Here is a 17,713-nt window from a genome sequence, read left to right as displayed (position 1 = left end):
TACTCCTTGTGCCCCTGTTCAGTCGGACAGTTTGTATCAATGGCATTTCCTCCCCTGACATGTTCTTCTAATAAATAACCAAACCGGTCATACCCCTCTAATAACTTGGAATTTTTTAAAAGGGTATTTTACAAGGGCTTTCTTTTAAACTATATACAATGTTGGAGTTACAAGCCAGAAAGGAAACAAAAAAAAGGCAAAAAAACTGAATTTTTCGCCCAAAAATTTGAAGTCGCCAAGATCACATTTTTTGCTACTCAATTAAATTAATCAAAATGGCAGCATGATTAAATTTTTCTTGATTCTTTTAATGGTTGGTTAAAATAAAAAAACAAAATTCTCAACTCACCCCTCACCAGTACTAATGCCACAACTCCCTGCACAGTACTCTGCTGAATCATTTCTCCCTATCTCTTCTGTCTTTAATTCCGTCCCCAGTTTTTGGGTTTCAACTAAAATCATTGCGTTATGTGAGGCCTACTATGTTCCCTTGAAACCAAAGATGGCGTACAACTGAAAACAGAAGAGAAGACTGGATCAAGAGAAGGAAGCAGACCGGAGGAGGACTGAGTAGGAAGTGAGGGGCGAGGTAAGCATAATATTTTTTGACAGCTCTGTTCATACTTCTCTGTGGTGTGGGGAAATCTTCGAGCATAATAAAAAGCTTTTAGCAGCAATTGGATTTGTGACATATAAATTTAATGCATACTGTATTTCTCAGCCAAACCCAGGTGAATCTCGCAAATCGAATAGAATCTCTAAAATGTTCATATAATATCTATGCACTTACAAATTTATGGGCCTAAACTTCTAGCTCAGAGTTTTTCCTTTGTCTCTGACTTTTCTGAAAGTCTTGGATCGGTGAAATCAAGGGTTCACTTATTTTTCAATGTGAAAAGAGTCCTTCCATTAATTTTGTAGCAAAGTAAAAAAGATTTCAGCATGCTCAGCTGTCTGTCACTACACACTCCACCAATTACACTATTTGTTTTGCTATTAGACCCCCTGACACTTTTGCTTTTGTTTCCAGTCTGGAAGGTGGAGAGAAAAATAATGTTCTCAATTGTGAGTCAAGGAGTAACAGTAAATCTCTCTAGACTGTTTACAGACCTTTTCAGTTCCTGGCTTCTTCCTTCTGAGCAGACTGTGATGTAACATAACTGTGACTATAGGAGAGAATATAAGAACATTTGGATTGGATATTATACCTACTGTAGGAGTATCATCTAAACCTTGTGGTTTAGATCCTGATCACTATGAACTTTTCTTTGTTTCTGAGGACAGTTTTATTCTTTGATAATTACAAACTGACTGAATCAAAGGTTACATTATACTATGGGTCCCTTGAGAGATTGGGTCCATTGGGGTTTGCTTCACCCCCTTTACAGAAATCTTCTGTACATAAGATCTATGTTAGTAACATAGTAACAATGGTCTTGAGAACAAACCCTAAGACATTGGGGCAAGTCTTCTGATGAGCTGAAGGAGAAACCGTCCGGCTTTATAATCAGAATGTTTCCACTGGTTTAGAAAAGGATTTATAAAATTATTAGGAATTTTAATAAAAAAAAAGTAGTAATAAAAGTAGTAGTGGAAGAGGAAAAATAATATCACAACAACCCAACCAGTAACTTTTCCAACTATAATATTCATTATATTGCCGTGATCATTACTTCACTGCTACTTGTATGACTAGTGTTAAAGTAAAATATATAAATATAATATTTTCATATATTTTAATACTATACTATAAAACTTTAAGAATAGCAACATTAAAAGTTATAAAGCAATAGAACATTATAGTGCATATAACATTTTATTATAAAAATAAATTTCATTTTCTTGCTGTTATTAGTTATGTCTTTACATTTAATTCTTTATAAGATTTTATTTTGTTTCATTTCATTTGTAGTTTCTCTTCTGTATCTTAATATTTTTAGCTATGTATGTTTTAAACATTTCTTTGCGGTATATGTAATTATTGCAAACCTAGTGTATTGAGAAAAAGTCTTATTTATGTGTTTTTCTTTTATTTCATTTCATTTTATATTTAGAGGTTTTTGCTTTTTCTTTTATACTTTTACTCATATGTATATTTTAAACATGGCTTTACATGTCATTATTATAAAATAATGTAATTCTATCTTTATATTTGTTATTTTACTTCACTTCATATATATGTATTTTTTACGTGTATGTATATTTTAAATATGTTTTTACAGGTCATTATCATAAAACTAATATATTTAAGTCATTTATCTTTGTTATTTTATATTTACTTTTTACATGTATTTTTTACACACCATCTTTCCTGCCCCTCTGATCAGTGGATGCCCTAGAACCTGACTCCTTGCTGAGAGGTTGGAGACCCCCGCCCTGTCATAGTTTACATATGAGTGAAGGGAAGAATCACAGACAACCTGTCTGAGGCAAGTGTTAAACACAACTGAATTGAATACCTTTTGTATTAGCTGTGGTCAGAGAGTGCCAATAGTATCATGGTGGATAATTGAGGTCATTCTTTATTCCCTGAAGCTTGCATGACTATAGCAGAGATGTGCATAAATTCGTTTTAAGAGTGCACTGGATTCATTCTCTTTTATGGCATAAATTAGGATCCATTTTCAGGATGTGCTCCCGGGGAAGATTTGCCCACTTTTCAATAAGTTGGCGGAGTTGTCCAGAAATGGTGTAAAAATGTAAAAAAAAAAAAAAAAAAAGATGAATATCTCATAGTATAGTGTACAATAATGATACATTGTTTAGTAATAGATTAGTCATCCAAGAAATAATCTATATTACAATATATTACGCAACATAGGAAAAAGATGCCATCGAGCCTGTACATATATAAAGTAGCTCTTATTGGATCAAAGTAAGATTGTGAATTTCATAGAGTAGATATTTATTAATTTTGCATCTTGTGTGGCTTGTCTTTAGATTTTTTTATTAAAAAATGCATTATTATATTTTTGTTTAAACTGTTAAAGTGTTTTATGGTAGATCCAAATGTGAAAAAAAAAGCTAATTCCAAGTGAATTGAAACGATGACCGGTAATACATGAACTCACAATGATACATAAATTTATAATAAGAATAGCATTGTATTTTACTTAATCATTTCTCCGAATAAATTATGCTTTTAAAAAAAGACACAAAAATAATTAATTGTTCTTGCCAGTTAATATAATGATGTTTATAAATGTTTATTAAATGGAAAGAGGGAGGCATATCTAAAAAAGATTATAATGCAGTCTGCAGATCCTGTAGGGCACGTATCAGGTTAGCTAAAGCTGACAATGAATTAAGGCTTGCAAGAGATGTCAAAAGCAATAGAAAAGGATTTTGGGGGTATGTCAAAAGTAAAAGAAAAGTCAAAGATGCTATAGGATTTTTACAGGATGAAAATGGAGAAATGGTAAGAGAGGATGTTGAGAAGGCCGAACTTTTTAATTCCTATTTTGCATCTGTTTTCTCTCAGAAAGAAAATGTAACATCAACTGATCTTCACTGTCCTTTTAAAGGAATAGAGGAATCCAAGTTATCTGTAAACAGAAAGATTGTGAGGGAATATTTAGCTAACATAAATGAGTTCAAGTCTCCAGGTCCAGATGAATTACACCCCAGAGTACTGAAGGAGATCGTAGAAGAAATTTTAGAACCACTCTCCATAATCTTTGAAAATTCTTGGAGAACAGGAGAAGTCCCAGAAGACTGGAGAAGAGCAAATGTTGTTCCTATCTTCAAAAAGGGGAAGAAGGTGGACCCAGGGAACTATAGGCCGGTGAGTCTGACTTCTATACCAGGAAAGATCTTTGAACAAATTATTAAACAACATGTATGTAAGTACCTGGATAAGAATGAAGTGATTAACCAGAGTCAGCATGGGTTTGTAACTAACAAGTCATGTCAGACTAACTTAATTTCCTTCTATGACAGAATCACTGACTGGGTGGATCAGGGAAATGCTGTAGATATAGTATATCTTGACTTCAGCAAAGCATTTGACAAAGTATCTCACACCATCCTTATTGAAAAAATGACCAAGTATGCAATGGACCAGGCAACTGTTAGGTGGATTCATAACTGGCTTAGTGATCGGACTCAAAGGGTGGTTGTAAATGGCTTCACATCCAGCTGGATGAATGTCTCAAGTGGGGTACCACAGGGCTCCGTCCTGGGACCTGTATTGTTCAACATCTTTATCAATGATTTAGATGAAGGAATTGAGGGTAAACTGATTAAATTTGCTGATGACACAAAGCTAGGAGGGATATCTAATACTAGAGAAGAGAGAGAGAGGATTCAAAAAGACCTAAATAAACTGGAGCAGTGGGCAGCAACCAACAGAATGGTTTTTAACAGGGAAAAATGCAAAGTACTACATCTGGGCAATAAAAATGAAAAAAGCATATACAGAATGGGAGGAATAGAGCTAAGCAACAGTACATGTGAAAAACACTTAGGTATACTAATAGATCATAGACTGAACATGAGTCAACAGTGTGATGCAGCAGCAAAAAAGGCAAATACAATTCTGGGATGTATTAACAGGAGCATACAGTCTAGATCACGTGAAGTCATTATCAGTCTTTACTCCTCTTTGGTCAGACCTCATCTGGAATACTGTGTACAGTTTTTGGCACCACATTTTAAAAAAGACATAGACAAACTGGAGCAAGTTCAGAGAAGAGCGACCAGAATGGTGACTGGTCTGCAAACCATGTCCTATGAGGAACGGTTGCAGGATTTGGGAATGTTTAGCTTGCAAAAAAGAAGACTGAGAGGAGACTTAATAGCTGTCTACAAATATGTCAAGGGCTGTCACATTGTAGAAGGATCATCTTTATTCTCATTTGCACAAGGAAAGACTAGAAGCAATGGGATGAAACTAAATGGGAGGAGACACAGATTAGATATTAGAAAAAACTTTTTGACAGTTAGGGTGATTAATGAGTGGAACAGGCTGCCACGAGAGGTGGTGAGTTCCCCTTCAATGGACGTCTTCAAACAGAGGCTGGACAGACATCTGTCTGAGATGATCTAGTGAATCCTGCTTTGAGCAGGGGGTTGGACCAGATGACCCAGGAGGTTCCTTCCAACTCTACCATTCTATGATTCTATGATTCTATGATTATTCTATTTAAGGAATTTCTAGAAGTCTAGCTTCTTAACTGAACAATGTTTTGTTGTTATCTTTTTCTACATCTTATAAGAGATGTAAAAGGTAATAAGTATTTGAGATTCTCAAGGAACTTGACTTTTTCAATGTGAAGATTTTTTTTTCTACTTTTAGTTCACAGTTTTAATTCAAGTTAGGAAAAAAAAAGTCTTGAAATGCAGGTACAGAAAGATCAATAGAACAATGAATGGAAAAAAAAGACACATTGTTCTCTCTGGTGCCTCTTTGGTGATTAGTCCTTCACTTTACACACCCCTGTCTTTCAACTAAGACATCTAACTGGTTGTTGAAAAAAAAAAAAACAAATATGTAAAACAAACCAATCACTGGTCTCGGGCAGGAAGCATCACTACTCCAGAGAAGTATAAAGACAGCACTCCAAATCCGTTCAGCACCTGTTCTCAGAAGGACTTTGTGTGAACCTGCCGAATAAGAGTATGAACTCTTTTCATTTTCCAGCTCATCAGAGATCTACAAACCTTCATCAGATGGCAGTATATGGTGAAAACGTCACCATGTACCCCCAGCAGAACTTTCATTCAATGCCAAGGGTGGCCAACTATGGAATTGGAGACAATTCACCATCGACCAACTCTTATTTAGGTCTTAATAGGCCTGGATATCCTTATGGAAATAACCCAAACTTGCATATGCCGCCTTCTAATGGATTCTTGACAAATTTGTCTGGTTTCAGTGGTGCAGATCATGGTTGGTTTTCCATAGCTTCTCAGGAGGAACTTATGAAGCTTGTAAGGCCACAATATTCCTACTCCGCACTTATTGCAATGGCCATACAAAATGCTCCGGGAAAGAAGCTGACCCTGAGCCAAATATACCAGTATGTGGATGAGTATTTTACATTTTATAAGAAGAGCAAAGCAGGATGGCAAAATTCAATTCGACACAACTTGTCTTTGAATGACTGCTTTAAGAAAGTGCCAAGAGATGAGAATGACCCAGGTAATTATATACAGTTATATGAAAAAGTTTGGGCACCCCTATTAATCTTAAGCTTAATGTTTTATAAAAATTGGTGTTTTTGCAACAGCTATTTTAGTTTGATATATGTAATAACTGTTGGACACAATAATGTTTCTGCCTTGAAATGAGGTTTATTGTACAAACAGAAAATGTGCATTCAAACTAAATTTGACAGGTGCATAAGTATGGGCACCTCACCAGAAAAGTGACATTAATATTTAGTAGATCCTCCTTTTGCAAAAATAACAGCCTCTAGTCGCTTCCTGTAGCTTTTAATGATTTCCTGGATCCTGGATGAAGGTATTTTTGACCATTCCTCTTTACAAAACAATTCCAGTTCAGTTAAGTTTGATGGTCGCCGAGCATGGACAGCCCTCTTCAAATGATCCCACAGATGTTCAATGATATTAAGGTTTTGGGACTGGGATGGCCATTCCAGAACATTGTAATTGTTCCTCTGCATGAATGCCTGAGTAGATTTGGAGCGGTGTTTTGGATCATTGTCTTGCTGAAAGATCCATCCCCTGCGTAACTTCAACTTTGCCACTGATTCTTGAACATTATTGTCAAGATTCTGCTGATACTGAGTGGAATCCATGCGTCCCTCAACTTTAACAAGATTCCCGGTGCCGGCATTGGCCACACAGCCCCAAAGCATGATGGAACCGCCACCAAATTTTACTGTGGGTAGCAAGTGTTTTTCTTGGAATGCTGTGTTTTTTTGCCGCCATGCATAACGCCTTTTTGTATGACCAAACAACTCAATCTTGGTTTCATCAGTCCACAGGACCTTCTTCCAAAAAGAAATTGGCTTCTCCAAATGTGCTTTTGCATACCTCAGCCGACTCTGTTTGTGGCGTGCTTGCAGAAACGGCTTCTTTCCTTGTGCAAAGTGTGTTGTATAGTTGACCGATGCACAGTGACACCATCTGCAACAAGTTGATGCTGCAGCTCTCTGGAGGTGGTCTGAGGATTGTCCTTGACTGATCTCACCATTCTTCTTCTCTGCCTTTCTGATGTTTTTCTTGGCCTGCCACTTCTGGCCTTAACAAGAACTGTCCCTGTGTTCTTCCATTTCCTTACTATGTTCCTCACAGTGGATACTGACAGGTTAAATCGCTGAGAAAGCTTTTTGTATCCTTCCCCTGAACAACTATGTTGAATAATCTTTGTTTTCAGATCATTTGACAATTGTTTTGAGGAGCCCATGATGCCACTCTTCAGAGGAAATTCAAACAAGAGAACAACTTGCAAGTGGCCACCTTAAGTAGCTTTTCTCATGATTGCATACACCTGGCTATGAAGTTCAAAGCTCAATGAGGTTACAAAGCCAGAAAAAGTGCTTTAGTAAGTCAGTAAAAAGTAGGTAGGAGTATTTAAAACAAGAAAATGATAAGGGTGCCCATACTTATGCACCTGTCAAATTTTATTTGAATGCAGATTGCACATTTTCTGTTAGTACAATAAACCTCATTTCAAGGCAGAAACGTTACTGTGTCCAAGAGTTATTACATATATCAAACTGAAATAGCTGTTGCAAAAACACGAATTTTTATAAAACATTAAGCTTAAGATTAATAGGGGTGCCCAAACTTTTTCATATAACTGTAAGTACATTCATTCTAATTAATTATATATTTTTAGTCGCAATAGTATTAGTATTTTCCAATAAGTTGACCTTGGTTTTGCATTTTACAAACAAAAATACACAGTTATCAGAAAATTCTACTGTAAGTTTTTTTTTTTGTTAGAATTTTTTTTTTTTTTTTATAAGTGTATTGACTTTTAGATCCAACCTCAAATAAGAATTATTTTAATAAAAAAAAATCTGAAGTACGTTTTTAAAAACTTTAGACTGGTTGAATGACTAGAATTTTCCCATACAGTAAGTAAAACAATTGCAAAAATGTATCAGTAAAAATCATTTAATTTTCATAGATTTTTTTTAAAATAATTTGTATTTTAGATTTGCTATATTATAACGTATATGTTGTTTATATTTCATTATATTACAATAATATTCATTTTTTTACAATGTTTAGGCAAAGGTAATTACTGGACTCTGGATCCTAACTGCAAGAAGATGTTTGACAATGGGAAATTTCGACAAACAAAAAAGCGCAGATCAGAATCCAACACCACTGATTCTGTTACGGTTAAGGGTGAAGAAGGTTGCCCAGCTGGAGGGAGGAAAGGTGGTGATACGCCATCTATGATGACTCCATCATCCCCAGTGGTGGAAGCCTCCTCAAAAGTTCTGAAGAGCGCATCTCCCCCAGGAACCACCTCTGCTCCCTGTTTGAATAACTTTTTCAGCAGTATGACCTCCTCCTTGGACACCAGCTCATCGAACAGGCCGATGACTCTGGGGTTGGTCAATGAACTCTCCCAAAGAAACATCACTGGATTCAGCAGTTCCACCTCAGGCTCCATGATGGAACCATCTGCAGATTTACAGGACACACTTCACCTTAACAGAGGCCCGTATTACAATTCTTTCACCAGCTCCCAACCTTTTTTTTAAGCACTAACCGTAAATGAGAGTGTAGAGTTATCTGCCTTGTATATAGTGGTTTGATACATTACACATTGTATATATTTGAGAGAAGGGGAAACTTATTTACTGTTTTTATTTATGAGTTTTGATATCTTATATATATATATATATATATATATATATATATATATATATATATATATATATATATATATATATATATATATATATATTATCCAATAGACTATGAGTTTTTCAATAAATCATATAAAAAAAAAACTAGTTTTGAATTCAACTTTCTTACTGATTGCGATTGAAAAAGAATCGAAAACAAAAGGGGTTTAGTGAAAATAAGAAAAAGGGTTCCAGTTGAAGGGATTTTTATATTTTTTGCGATCTATTTATCTTGTAGCTATGTACCACTCTCTCTATAACCTATATTATATGTATCTAACCTCTCGCTCTTTATATATATATATAATTTCTATCTATAGTGGGAAATATATTTATTTGTTTCATACAATCGTATTTCATATCTATATATTCTATCACATATCTATGTATTTAATATCTATATATCTCATATCTATCCATCTATTTCATATCACATTACACCAAGGACTCCCATATTTGTATAATTTTTGAAATTTATTTTAATTTAATTAAATGAATAAAAAAAGTTTATGAATTGTCAGTTTTCAAATTTCTGAAGATCAATGTTGGCTGAAATAGATTGTGGATGCCATGTCACATTGGAAGAGCTCCTGACATGCAAAAACAGCAGAAACTCCACCTCTCGAGGAATAGAAGTCTTTCCTGTTGCGAGTCTGGCACCCACGGCTGACACTATATCCCGTTGCCTTTCCTGTGACCCTGGCGTTATATGTATTTTGGCCAACAATGGTTACTAGTTGTTCACCCTTCTCAACCCACATTACAAGGAGAACTTTTTATCTCTCCTTCTTGAGTCGTAGAGGGCTAGTAAAATGGAGATATACCAGAAAGCCATAGTCGTACAATTAGTACAAAAATTTCCATAGCTGAATGTGGCTAGTTTTGTTTTTTGTTTTCTACAGCAAGGCCTGTAATGCACTACTACCCCTTCCCCAACAGCTATCCCTACACTAAATCGTACTGCTAACAGTGGTATTGACTAGAATAGATGTAGCCTTGATAAGGACTGTTGGTTTTAGGTTTCTGCAGCAAGGCCTGTAATGCTAACTTTCCCTTCTGCAGCAACTCTCCCAACTCTGTTTCCGGGGTACAGTGTGGCGATCATCATGTCACCGGGTCTTATATAGGCCGGCCAATCACAGTAATGCCAGTAGCCAAAATGGCTATGGCATTACCGTAATTGGCATGAAATCCCCGCATGTTTAGTGGCTGAAAGACAGCAAAACATGTGGTGCGGGTACTTGAGCACCTGGGATACTCGATCGATTACCGAGCAGTGCCCGGCACACTCTCTCATCACTAGATATTATACCTTCGAGTAACATACGATTCTTGTGGTTTAGATCCTGATTACCATGAACTTTTCTTTGTTTGTGAGGACAGTTTTATGCTTTGATAATTATAAACTGATTGAATCAAAGGTTATATTATCTTATGGACCCATCGAGAGATTGGGTCCATCAGGGTTTCATCCCTTTTACAAAAATCTTCTACACATAAGATCTACATTAGTAACAATGAAATTGGGTTTGTTCTCAAAGACACGGGGGACAAGTCTTCTGATTAGGTGAAGGAGAAGCTGCCCTGTATTATAATCAGATCCTTTCCACTTGTGAAGAAAAAAGGATTTATAAAAATTATTAGCAATTTGATAATAAAAACAGTGATAATAAAAGTAGTAGTAGAAGAGGAAAAATAATATCACTACAATCCTACCAATAAGTTTTCCAACTATAATATTCATTAAATTGCCATGATCATTACGTCACTGCTACCTGTATGACTAGTGCTAATATTATATGTATTTATATATTTTACTTTATCATATACTTTATTACTATAGGTAAAAAAAACTAAAGTTTATGAATAACAACATTAACAGTTATAGGGCAATAGAACATTATATTGCATATAACAATATTTTATCATAAAATTTAATTTCTTCAATGTTGTTGGTAATTTCTTTGTATTTAACTAGCTATTGAACCCGTTCTACACCCGGGTGGCGAGCATTTTTATTGGTATATGGTCTCCCATGCTGGTATGTGCTGCCCCCCTCCTAGTATTTGTGCTGCCCCCATCCTGTCCCCACCATCCTATACTGGTATGCATGGCACCCCTCACCCCCAATCCTGGTATGCGTGGCACCCCTCATCCTCATCCTGGTATGCGTGGCACCCCTCACCCCCATCATGGTATGCGTTGCACCCCTCACCCCCCCAATCCTGGTATGCGTGGCACCCCTCACCCCCCCCAATCCTGGTATGTGTGGCACCCTTCACTCCCAATTCTGGTATGCGTGGCACCCCTCATCCCCCCAATCCCGGTATGCGTGGCACCCCTCATCCCCCCAATCACAGTATGCGTGGCACCCCTCATCCCCCCAATTCTGTTATGTGTGGTACCCCTCACCACATTCCTGGTATGTGTGGTACCCCTCACCCCAATCCTGGTATGTGTAGCCCCCGCATCCCTTTCACGCTGTAGACACATCCAAAAAAAATAAAACACTTATACTCACCTTTCTTCTCTGTGCTCCAGCGCTGCTGCGTCCTGTTCTGCCAGAGGCCGGGGAGGAGCGCTGCGCCAGAGCACCACGCTGTCCGGCGCCATATTGCTGAAGACACTGCAAATGTGTCTTCAGTAAAATAGCGCCGGATAGCGCTATGCGCATGCGCCGATCCGACGCCTCATTCCTGCCCCGGTCTCCGGCGAAGAGAGGCGCCGCGGCAACGCTCCTCCCGGTCAGGTAAGTATGTCACCGGAGATCGCGGTATGCGTTCAGTGTCTACACATACCGCAATCTCCGGCGCCATACACCTCCTCTTATCTGTAATGGCTCCATGCATTCTTCTGTCTGGAGCCAGACTGCGTGTCACGCATGCGCAGTCTATAAAGGCTTCAGTCAGAGGGAAGCATCCCCGGTTATATAATAGATTATTCTTAAGCTAATATAATTCTTTAAAAGATTTCCTTTTTGTTTCTTTTTTTAGTTTTTCATCTCTTTTTTAAAATTTTTAGCTACGTATGTTTTACACATTTCTTTGCGGTATATGTAATTATTGCAAACCTAGTGTATTAACCAAAGGTCTTATTTATTTCTGTGATTTTCTTTCATTTCATTTTATATTTGGAGATTTTTGCTTTTACATTTACACTTGTACTCATGAATATTTTAAACGTCTTTACTTGTCATTTTTATAAACTAAATGCATTTCTATTTTTATATTTATTTTCATTTATATTTTTTATATATTTTTGTAGCATCGGCGTCTCTGCCCCCTGCCAGGCAGAGACGCCGTCCCCCTTACCGCCGCGGTCCTGCCCCGGCGCCTTCTGGCCTCCCTGCTGCTGCTGGTGCACGCTGCTTCCCTGGTACTGTGCTTAGGGCGCTCGTGCGTGCGTGCGCTCCCTCCCACTTAAAGGGGTCACGAACGCCATCCTAAAAAGTCCCTCAGCAATGGCCGGAGGCCTTTCTCAATAAAAAGCACCTCCTCCAATATGGATGTGCGCGTGCAAGGTTGTTGCTCTGTTATACTAACTTTGCTTCAGTCCTCAGGTCCTCTGGTAGTCAGTCCTGTCCGCCAGTCTGTTCTTCAGTCCAGTCCGCCAATCTGACTAATTTCCAGCCCGACAGTCTGCCTACAGTCCAGTCCGCCAGTCTGTCTATGGTCTCTGCCCGCCTGCTTACCTGGAAGCACCTGCCTGTCACCTGCCGTGTCTGCTTGCCTGCTTACCTGGAAGCACCTGCCTGTTACCTGTTGTGCCCGCCAGCTTGCCTACCCGGAGCACCTGTCTGGCTATCGGGGCCACTGGGAATCTAATTTCTCAGGCCCTTGTGGAGCTTCCGTGGATGGGAGACTCCTTCGAGAAACCATCTTGCTCGTCACAGAGCCAGTAACCCTACAGGTGGGAATGCTGCACTCGGAGAGGATCTCCTTTCATGTACTATCTGGACTCTCTCACTCCCTATTGCTAGGTCTACCCTGGCTACAGAGACCTGAACCCGTCCTGAATTGGCGATCTGGCGAGGTGCTCCTTTGGGGGCTGGATTGCCATGAGACTTGCCTGGTTTTGGTTCGTCCAGCTCGACCTCAGTCTTCTCCGGATAATCTACCTGGTCTGCCGGCACCCTACTGGTCCTATGCAGACGTCTTTGACAAGAAGGAAGCTGAGACTCTACCACCCCATAGGCCATATGATTGCCTAATCGACCTGGTACCCGGTGCATCTTCTTCACGCAGGCATATCTACCCCTTGTCGCTGGCTGGCTGAGACACGGGCAATGTCTGAGTACATTGAGGAGAATCTTGCTAGGGGATTCATTCAGAAATCTACTTCCCCGGCCCGAGCAGGATTCTTCTTTGTTCAAAAGAAAGATTGCTCACTACGACGGTGTATCGACTACAGGGGCCTAAACCAGATTACCATAAAGAATAAGGACCCCCTGCCTCTCATCTCGGAGTTTTTCGACAGCCTTAAAGGCGTAAGGTTCTTCACCAAGCTCGATCTTCGTGGGGTGTACAATTTGGTCCGGATCTGCCAGGGAGACGAGTGGAAGACGGCATTCAACACCCGGGACGGTCACTATGAATACCGTGTGATGCCCTTTGGTCTCTGTAATGCTCCAGCCATCTTCCAGGAGCTGGTTAACGACATTTTCCGAGATCTCTAGTATTCTTGCATAGTGGTGCACCTGGACAATATCTTGGTCTTCTCTTCGGATCAGCCCACACACCGGAAGAATGTTCGTCAGGTTCTGCTAAGGCTCTGGCAGAATAGTCTCTACACAAAATTTGAGAAATGTCTCTTCGAGCAGACTTCCCTTCCGTTCCTGGGATATATTATCTCCGAGACCGGCCTTCGGATGGATCCTGAGGTTTCTGCCATCTTAAAATGGCCCCGAAGGGAGGGGTTGAAGGCAATTCAGCAATTCCTGAGCTTCGCAAATTATTACCGCCTCTTCATCCCTCATTTCTCCTCCCAAACCGCTCCCATCTCCACGCTCACCCGAAAGGGAGCAAATCCCAAGGAATGGACTTCCGAAGCGGAGGAGGCCTTTGTTTCCATAAAACAAGCCTTCTCCTCCGCCCCTGTGCTGCACCGTCCGGATTGCAACAAGCAGTTCTTCCTGGAGGTTGATGCTTTCTCCTCCGGAACCGGAGCGGTGCTCACCCAGAAGTCCCCGTCCGGAAGAATGGTAACATGCGCCTTCTTCTCTAAGCTCTTCTTCTCATCCGAGCGCAACTACTCCATAGGAGATCGTGAGCAGCTTGCCATCAAATTGGCGCTACCTGCTGGAAGGGGTTCTGCACCCGGTAATCATTTACACAGACCACAAAAATCTGGCCTATTTACAAAACGCCCAGAGACTCAATCCACGTCAGGCCCGGTGGTCTCTGTTCTTTGCCCGATTCTGCTTTACGCTACATTAACGCCCTGCGGACAAGAACATTAAAGCCGACACTATATCACGCTCATTCCTGTTCTCCGACCAAGGATGTTGTAGATTTCGTCACGGCTTGTTCCTCCTGTGCCTGTAACAAAGTTCCCAGGCATCTTCCTGCTGTCCATCTCCTGCCTTTATCCGTACCTTCTGCCCCATGGCAACACATAGCTATGGACTTTTTCACGGATCTCCCTGTTTCTGCCGGTTGTACTGTCATTTGGTTGGTCACTGACCGCTTTTCTAAAATGGCCCACTTCATCCCTCTGCCTGGTCTCCCTTCCGCATCTGAGCTGGCTAAGGACTTCATCCATCACATCTTTTGTTTCCACGGCCTTCCCTCCACATTGTGTCTGATCTGGAGAGCTACGTGTAAGCTGCTGGATATCACTCTGGACTGAGGATGATAAGCACAGGAGAAATTCAATGTTCAAGTGGAATGTGTCAACCAGGTCCTTAGCAGCTTTCTCCGGTATTTCGTCAATGCTCACCATAACGAATGGGTTGAGCTCCTGCCCTGGGCAGAGTTCTCCTATAACAACCATGAGAATGAGTCTTCTTCTAAATCCCTGTTCTTTGTGGTCTACGGCCAACACCCCCGGATTCCATTTCCCGTTTCCGCTTCTGTGGACAATCCTGCCGCGGAGTCTCTGGTCAGCGAATGTTCTACTATTCGGGAGAACACTAGATCCACACTTCTTCTATCCTCTGAGCGGATGAAGAAACATGCTGATAAGAGACGCCTGGATCCTCCTCAATTCCGTCTGGGAGACAGGGTCTGGCTCTCCTCCAAACATGTTCGGCTCAAAATACCATCGTATAAGTTGGGTCCGCGGTTCATCGGTCCGTTTGAGGTTCTCAAGCAAATCAATCCCGTGGCTAAAACTCCCGGCCACCTTACAGATTCCCAACTCTTTCCACGCATCTCTCCTCAAACCAGTTGTTCCTAATTCTTTTTCTGATGATCCAGGTACCACTCCAGCGCCAGTCTCCGCTGAAGACGTCTATGATGTAGAGAACATTTTGGCCACCAAAAGGATAAGAGGAAAAACCTTTTTTCTGGTGGATTGGAAGGGGTTTGGCCCTGAGGAGAGGTCTTGGGAACCCAGGGAGAAGATCCATGCCCCACTTCTTAAAGAATTTCTTGCTGGCCTAAAAAAGAGGGGGCGTAAAGGGGGGGTACTGTAGCATCGGCGTCTCTGCCCCCTGCCAGGCAGGGACGTTGTCCTCCCTACCGCCGCGGTCCTGCTCCGGCGTCTTCTGGCCTCCCTGCTGCTGCACACAGCTTCAATGGCACCGTGCTTAGGGCGCGCGCGCTCCCTCCCTCCTACAGGGGCCGCGCGCCGTCTGCTACTCAGTAGTGTTGAGCCACCCCCGTAGTGTTCGAGTTCGGTTCGGTTCGTCGAACACCCGTGTGTTCGTCGAACACCTTCGAACACCGTTAAAACCAATGGCAGGCAAACAAAAACACATAGAAACACATAGAAAACACCTTCAAAGGTGTCCAAAAGCTGACAAACTGCTCTGAAGACACAACTAACACATGGAAAAGTGACAAGTACATATAGTCATGCGAAAAGAAAAGAGGTGGAGGAGTAAAAGGAGGTGGAGACACAGATATAGGCATGTCATGCCCTTCTAAAATCCAAAATGTGAGAAGCCGACACGACCAGTCCGTTCCTGCCCATGCCACCTCCGTTTGTGCCAGAGCCGCGGTGGACCCTGACGGCCAGCCCCCCTCTCCCAATACTGGTGCCTGTCCGCTGGTGGGTCGAGTGAGCCCCCCTGTGGTGGAGGCAGCTTTAAGCTTTTTAATTTAAATTGTCTCTCTAATTTGAATGGATACACTTTAAATCCATTTACAAGGATCTATTGGAGGGCAAGTCTCATGCCAGCAGCCGCGTAATTCCAGCTCCAGTAGCGTCCACTAAAGCTGCTGCAGTTAAAAGTTAATACGTCACCTAGGCTGAAGATAAATGGAACTGTAGCACCCTGAGTGCTCGGTTGCTACAGAGGTATTGCACCTCACCCAGAGGTGTGATATCTCACTCTCAGGTAAGGATGGAGTGTGGATCAGGACCCGACACCTGCATGCATTACACCACATTGCCGTGGGGCAGGGCGACCAATATGCCCCTGAGATGGGCACGAAAGTCCCTGTCCCTGGCTGGAGTGGGGGGAGGGAACACTGGGGAAGGGGAACCCTGTAGTGCAGGAGCAGGGAGGAAGCAGTTCCTGGGTGCATTGAGAAGGGAGTATAAAAGGTGGGCACCATCTTTAGTTCAGTGCAGAGAAGTCTGAGCAGAAGTGGCAGGGAGCAGGGGCTCTGCATGAGCTCTGCTCCGGAGGCGGGCCTTGTAACAGAGGCCCAGGCCTGGAAGACGGAGAAGGAAGGAAGAGGAGCGGAGAAGGCTCCAGGAACGAGGAATGAAGGGATCCCAGGGGTGCGGACGGGCGAGTCGCCACCGCACGCCCGAATCCACCTGCGTGGAGGGGTCAGGCCAAAGGGGGAGACCGGTCCCCGAACTAGTGGAGGCAGGAAACGACCCTCAGCTAGAAACCGGAGGCTGTGACATTTTATGTGGCGCAGCCCCTCGCTACACCCGCTAGGAAGGCACCACATAGGGTCAGGGAAACTGGCGCCAAGTTTACCAAGAGGAGGGCCGAGGAAGCCGGACAGAAGGGTTGGTAAGAAAGGCCAGACAAAGGACACACAAAGGGGGTTCACTCTGACCGCAATCCACGGGTGGCGTAGTCGGACATTTAAACATCAAAACCACATAAATAGTTCCGCCACTGGTTTGACCGCCCTGAGCCCCGGAACCGGGTCGCCGCCACGGAGACTACAAACCACCAGCATCCACCAAAAAGGGTCCGGCTCCGGGTGTCCCAAGGCCCAGGGGGCGCGTCAGAACATTTTCATCACCTTTCACAATCACCAATGGGACAAGGCAGGGATGTTCTCTGTCCCCTCTCTTATACATCCTAGTGACGGAGCACCTGCTCTCATCAATTCGCCATAACCCCAATATTAGGTGGATTCAGGTGGGAGGCACCGAGTACAAGTGCTCTCTATTTGCTGATGATGTCCTAGTATATATCACTCAATCACATATATCCATCCCTGCTGTTATGGCTGAAATAGATCACTTTGTTACATGGTAAAATTTTAAAATCAATGCAGCGAAGTCTGAGGCCCTCGATGTCTCCCTCCCCAAATCCATATAGGATTCCATCCAGTCCAACTTTCCCTTTGCCTGGCCCTCACAGGGTATCAAATACTTAGGAATTCCTATTCATAGAGACCTCTCCCATTTATGTTATCTTAATTTTTGGGCCCTTTATTGAACAACTCCATACAGACCACGGTTGGCAAGTTAGAACTGTAAGATACACTACGTGAACCACTGGTGTTTTGTGGAAAAGCACATGT

At 41.7% G+C, this 17,713-nt stretch overlaps 1 protein-coding gene across 1 annotated transcript; it reads left to right on the top strand.

The window, feature by feature from the left end:
- The first annotated feature begins 5,619 nt into the window (after nucleotides 1-5,619).
- LOC141173000 (forkhead box protein I1c-like) lies at nucleotides 5,620-8,757 on the top strand. The gene is made up of 2 exons (XM_073657620.1): nucleotides 5,620-6,142; nucleotides 8,206-8,757. Exons 1-2 carry the CDS (start codon nucleotides 5,620-5,622, stop codon nucleotides 8,685-8,687), a joined length of 1,005 nt encoding a protein of 334 aa, XP_073513721.1. The 3' UTR covers nucleotides 8,688-8,757.
- The last annotated feature ends 8,956 nt before the right edge of the window (nucleotides 8,758-17,713 follow it).

Source organism: Phyllobates terribilis, unplaced genomic scaffold, assembly GCF_046119375.1.
Source record: "Phyllobates terribilis strain yellow unplaced genomic scaffold, ASM4611937v1 Scaffold_1__5_contigs__length_1240528914, whole genome shotgun sequence".
Classification (NCBI taxonomy): Eukaryota; Metazoa; Chordata; class Amphibia; order Anura; family Dendrobatidae; genus Phyllobates; species Phyllobates terribilis.
This window is presented reverse-complemented; position numbering and strand designations above follow the sequence as displayed.

Excerpts from the sequence above, each read along its gene's own strand:
- LOC141173000 (XM_073657620.1), top strand. The coding sequence starts at position 5,620 with ATGAACTCTTTTCATTTTCCAGCTCATCAGAGATCTACAAACCTTCAT. Across the intron at positions 6,143-8,205 it reads AAGAGATGAGAATGACCCAG|GCAAAGGTAATTACTGGACT; the intron begins GTAATTATATAC and ends TACAATGTTTAG.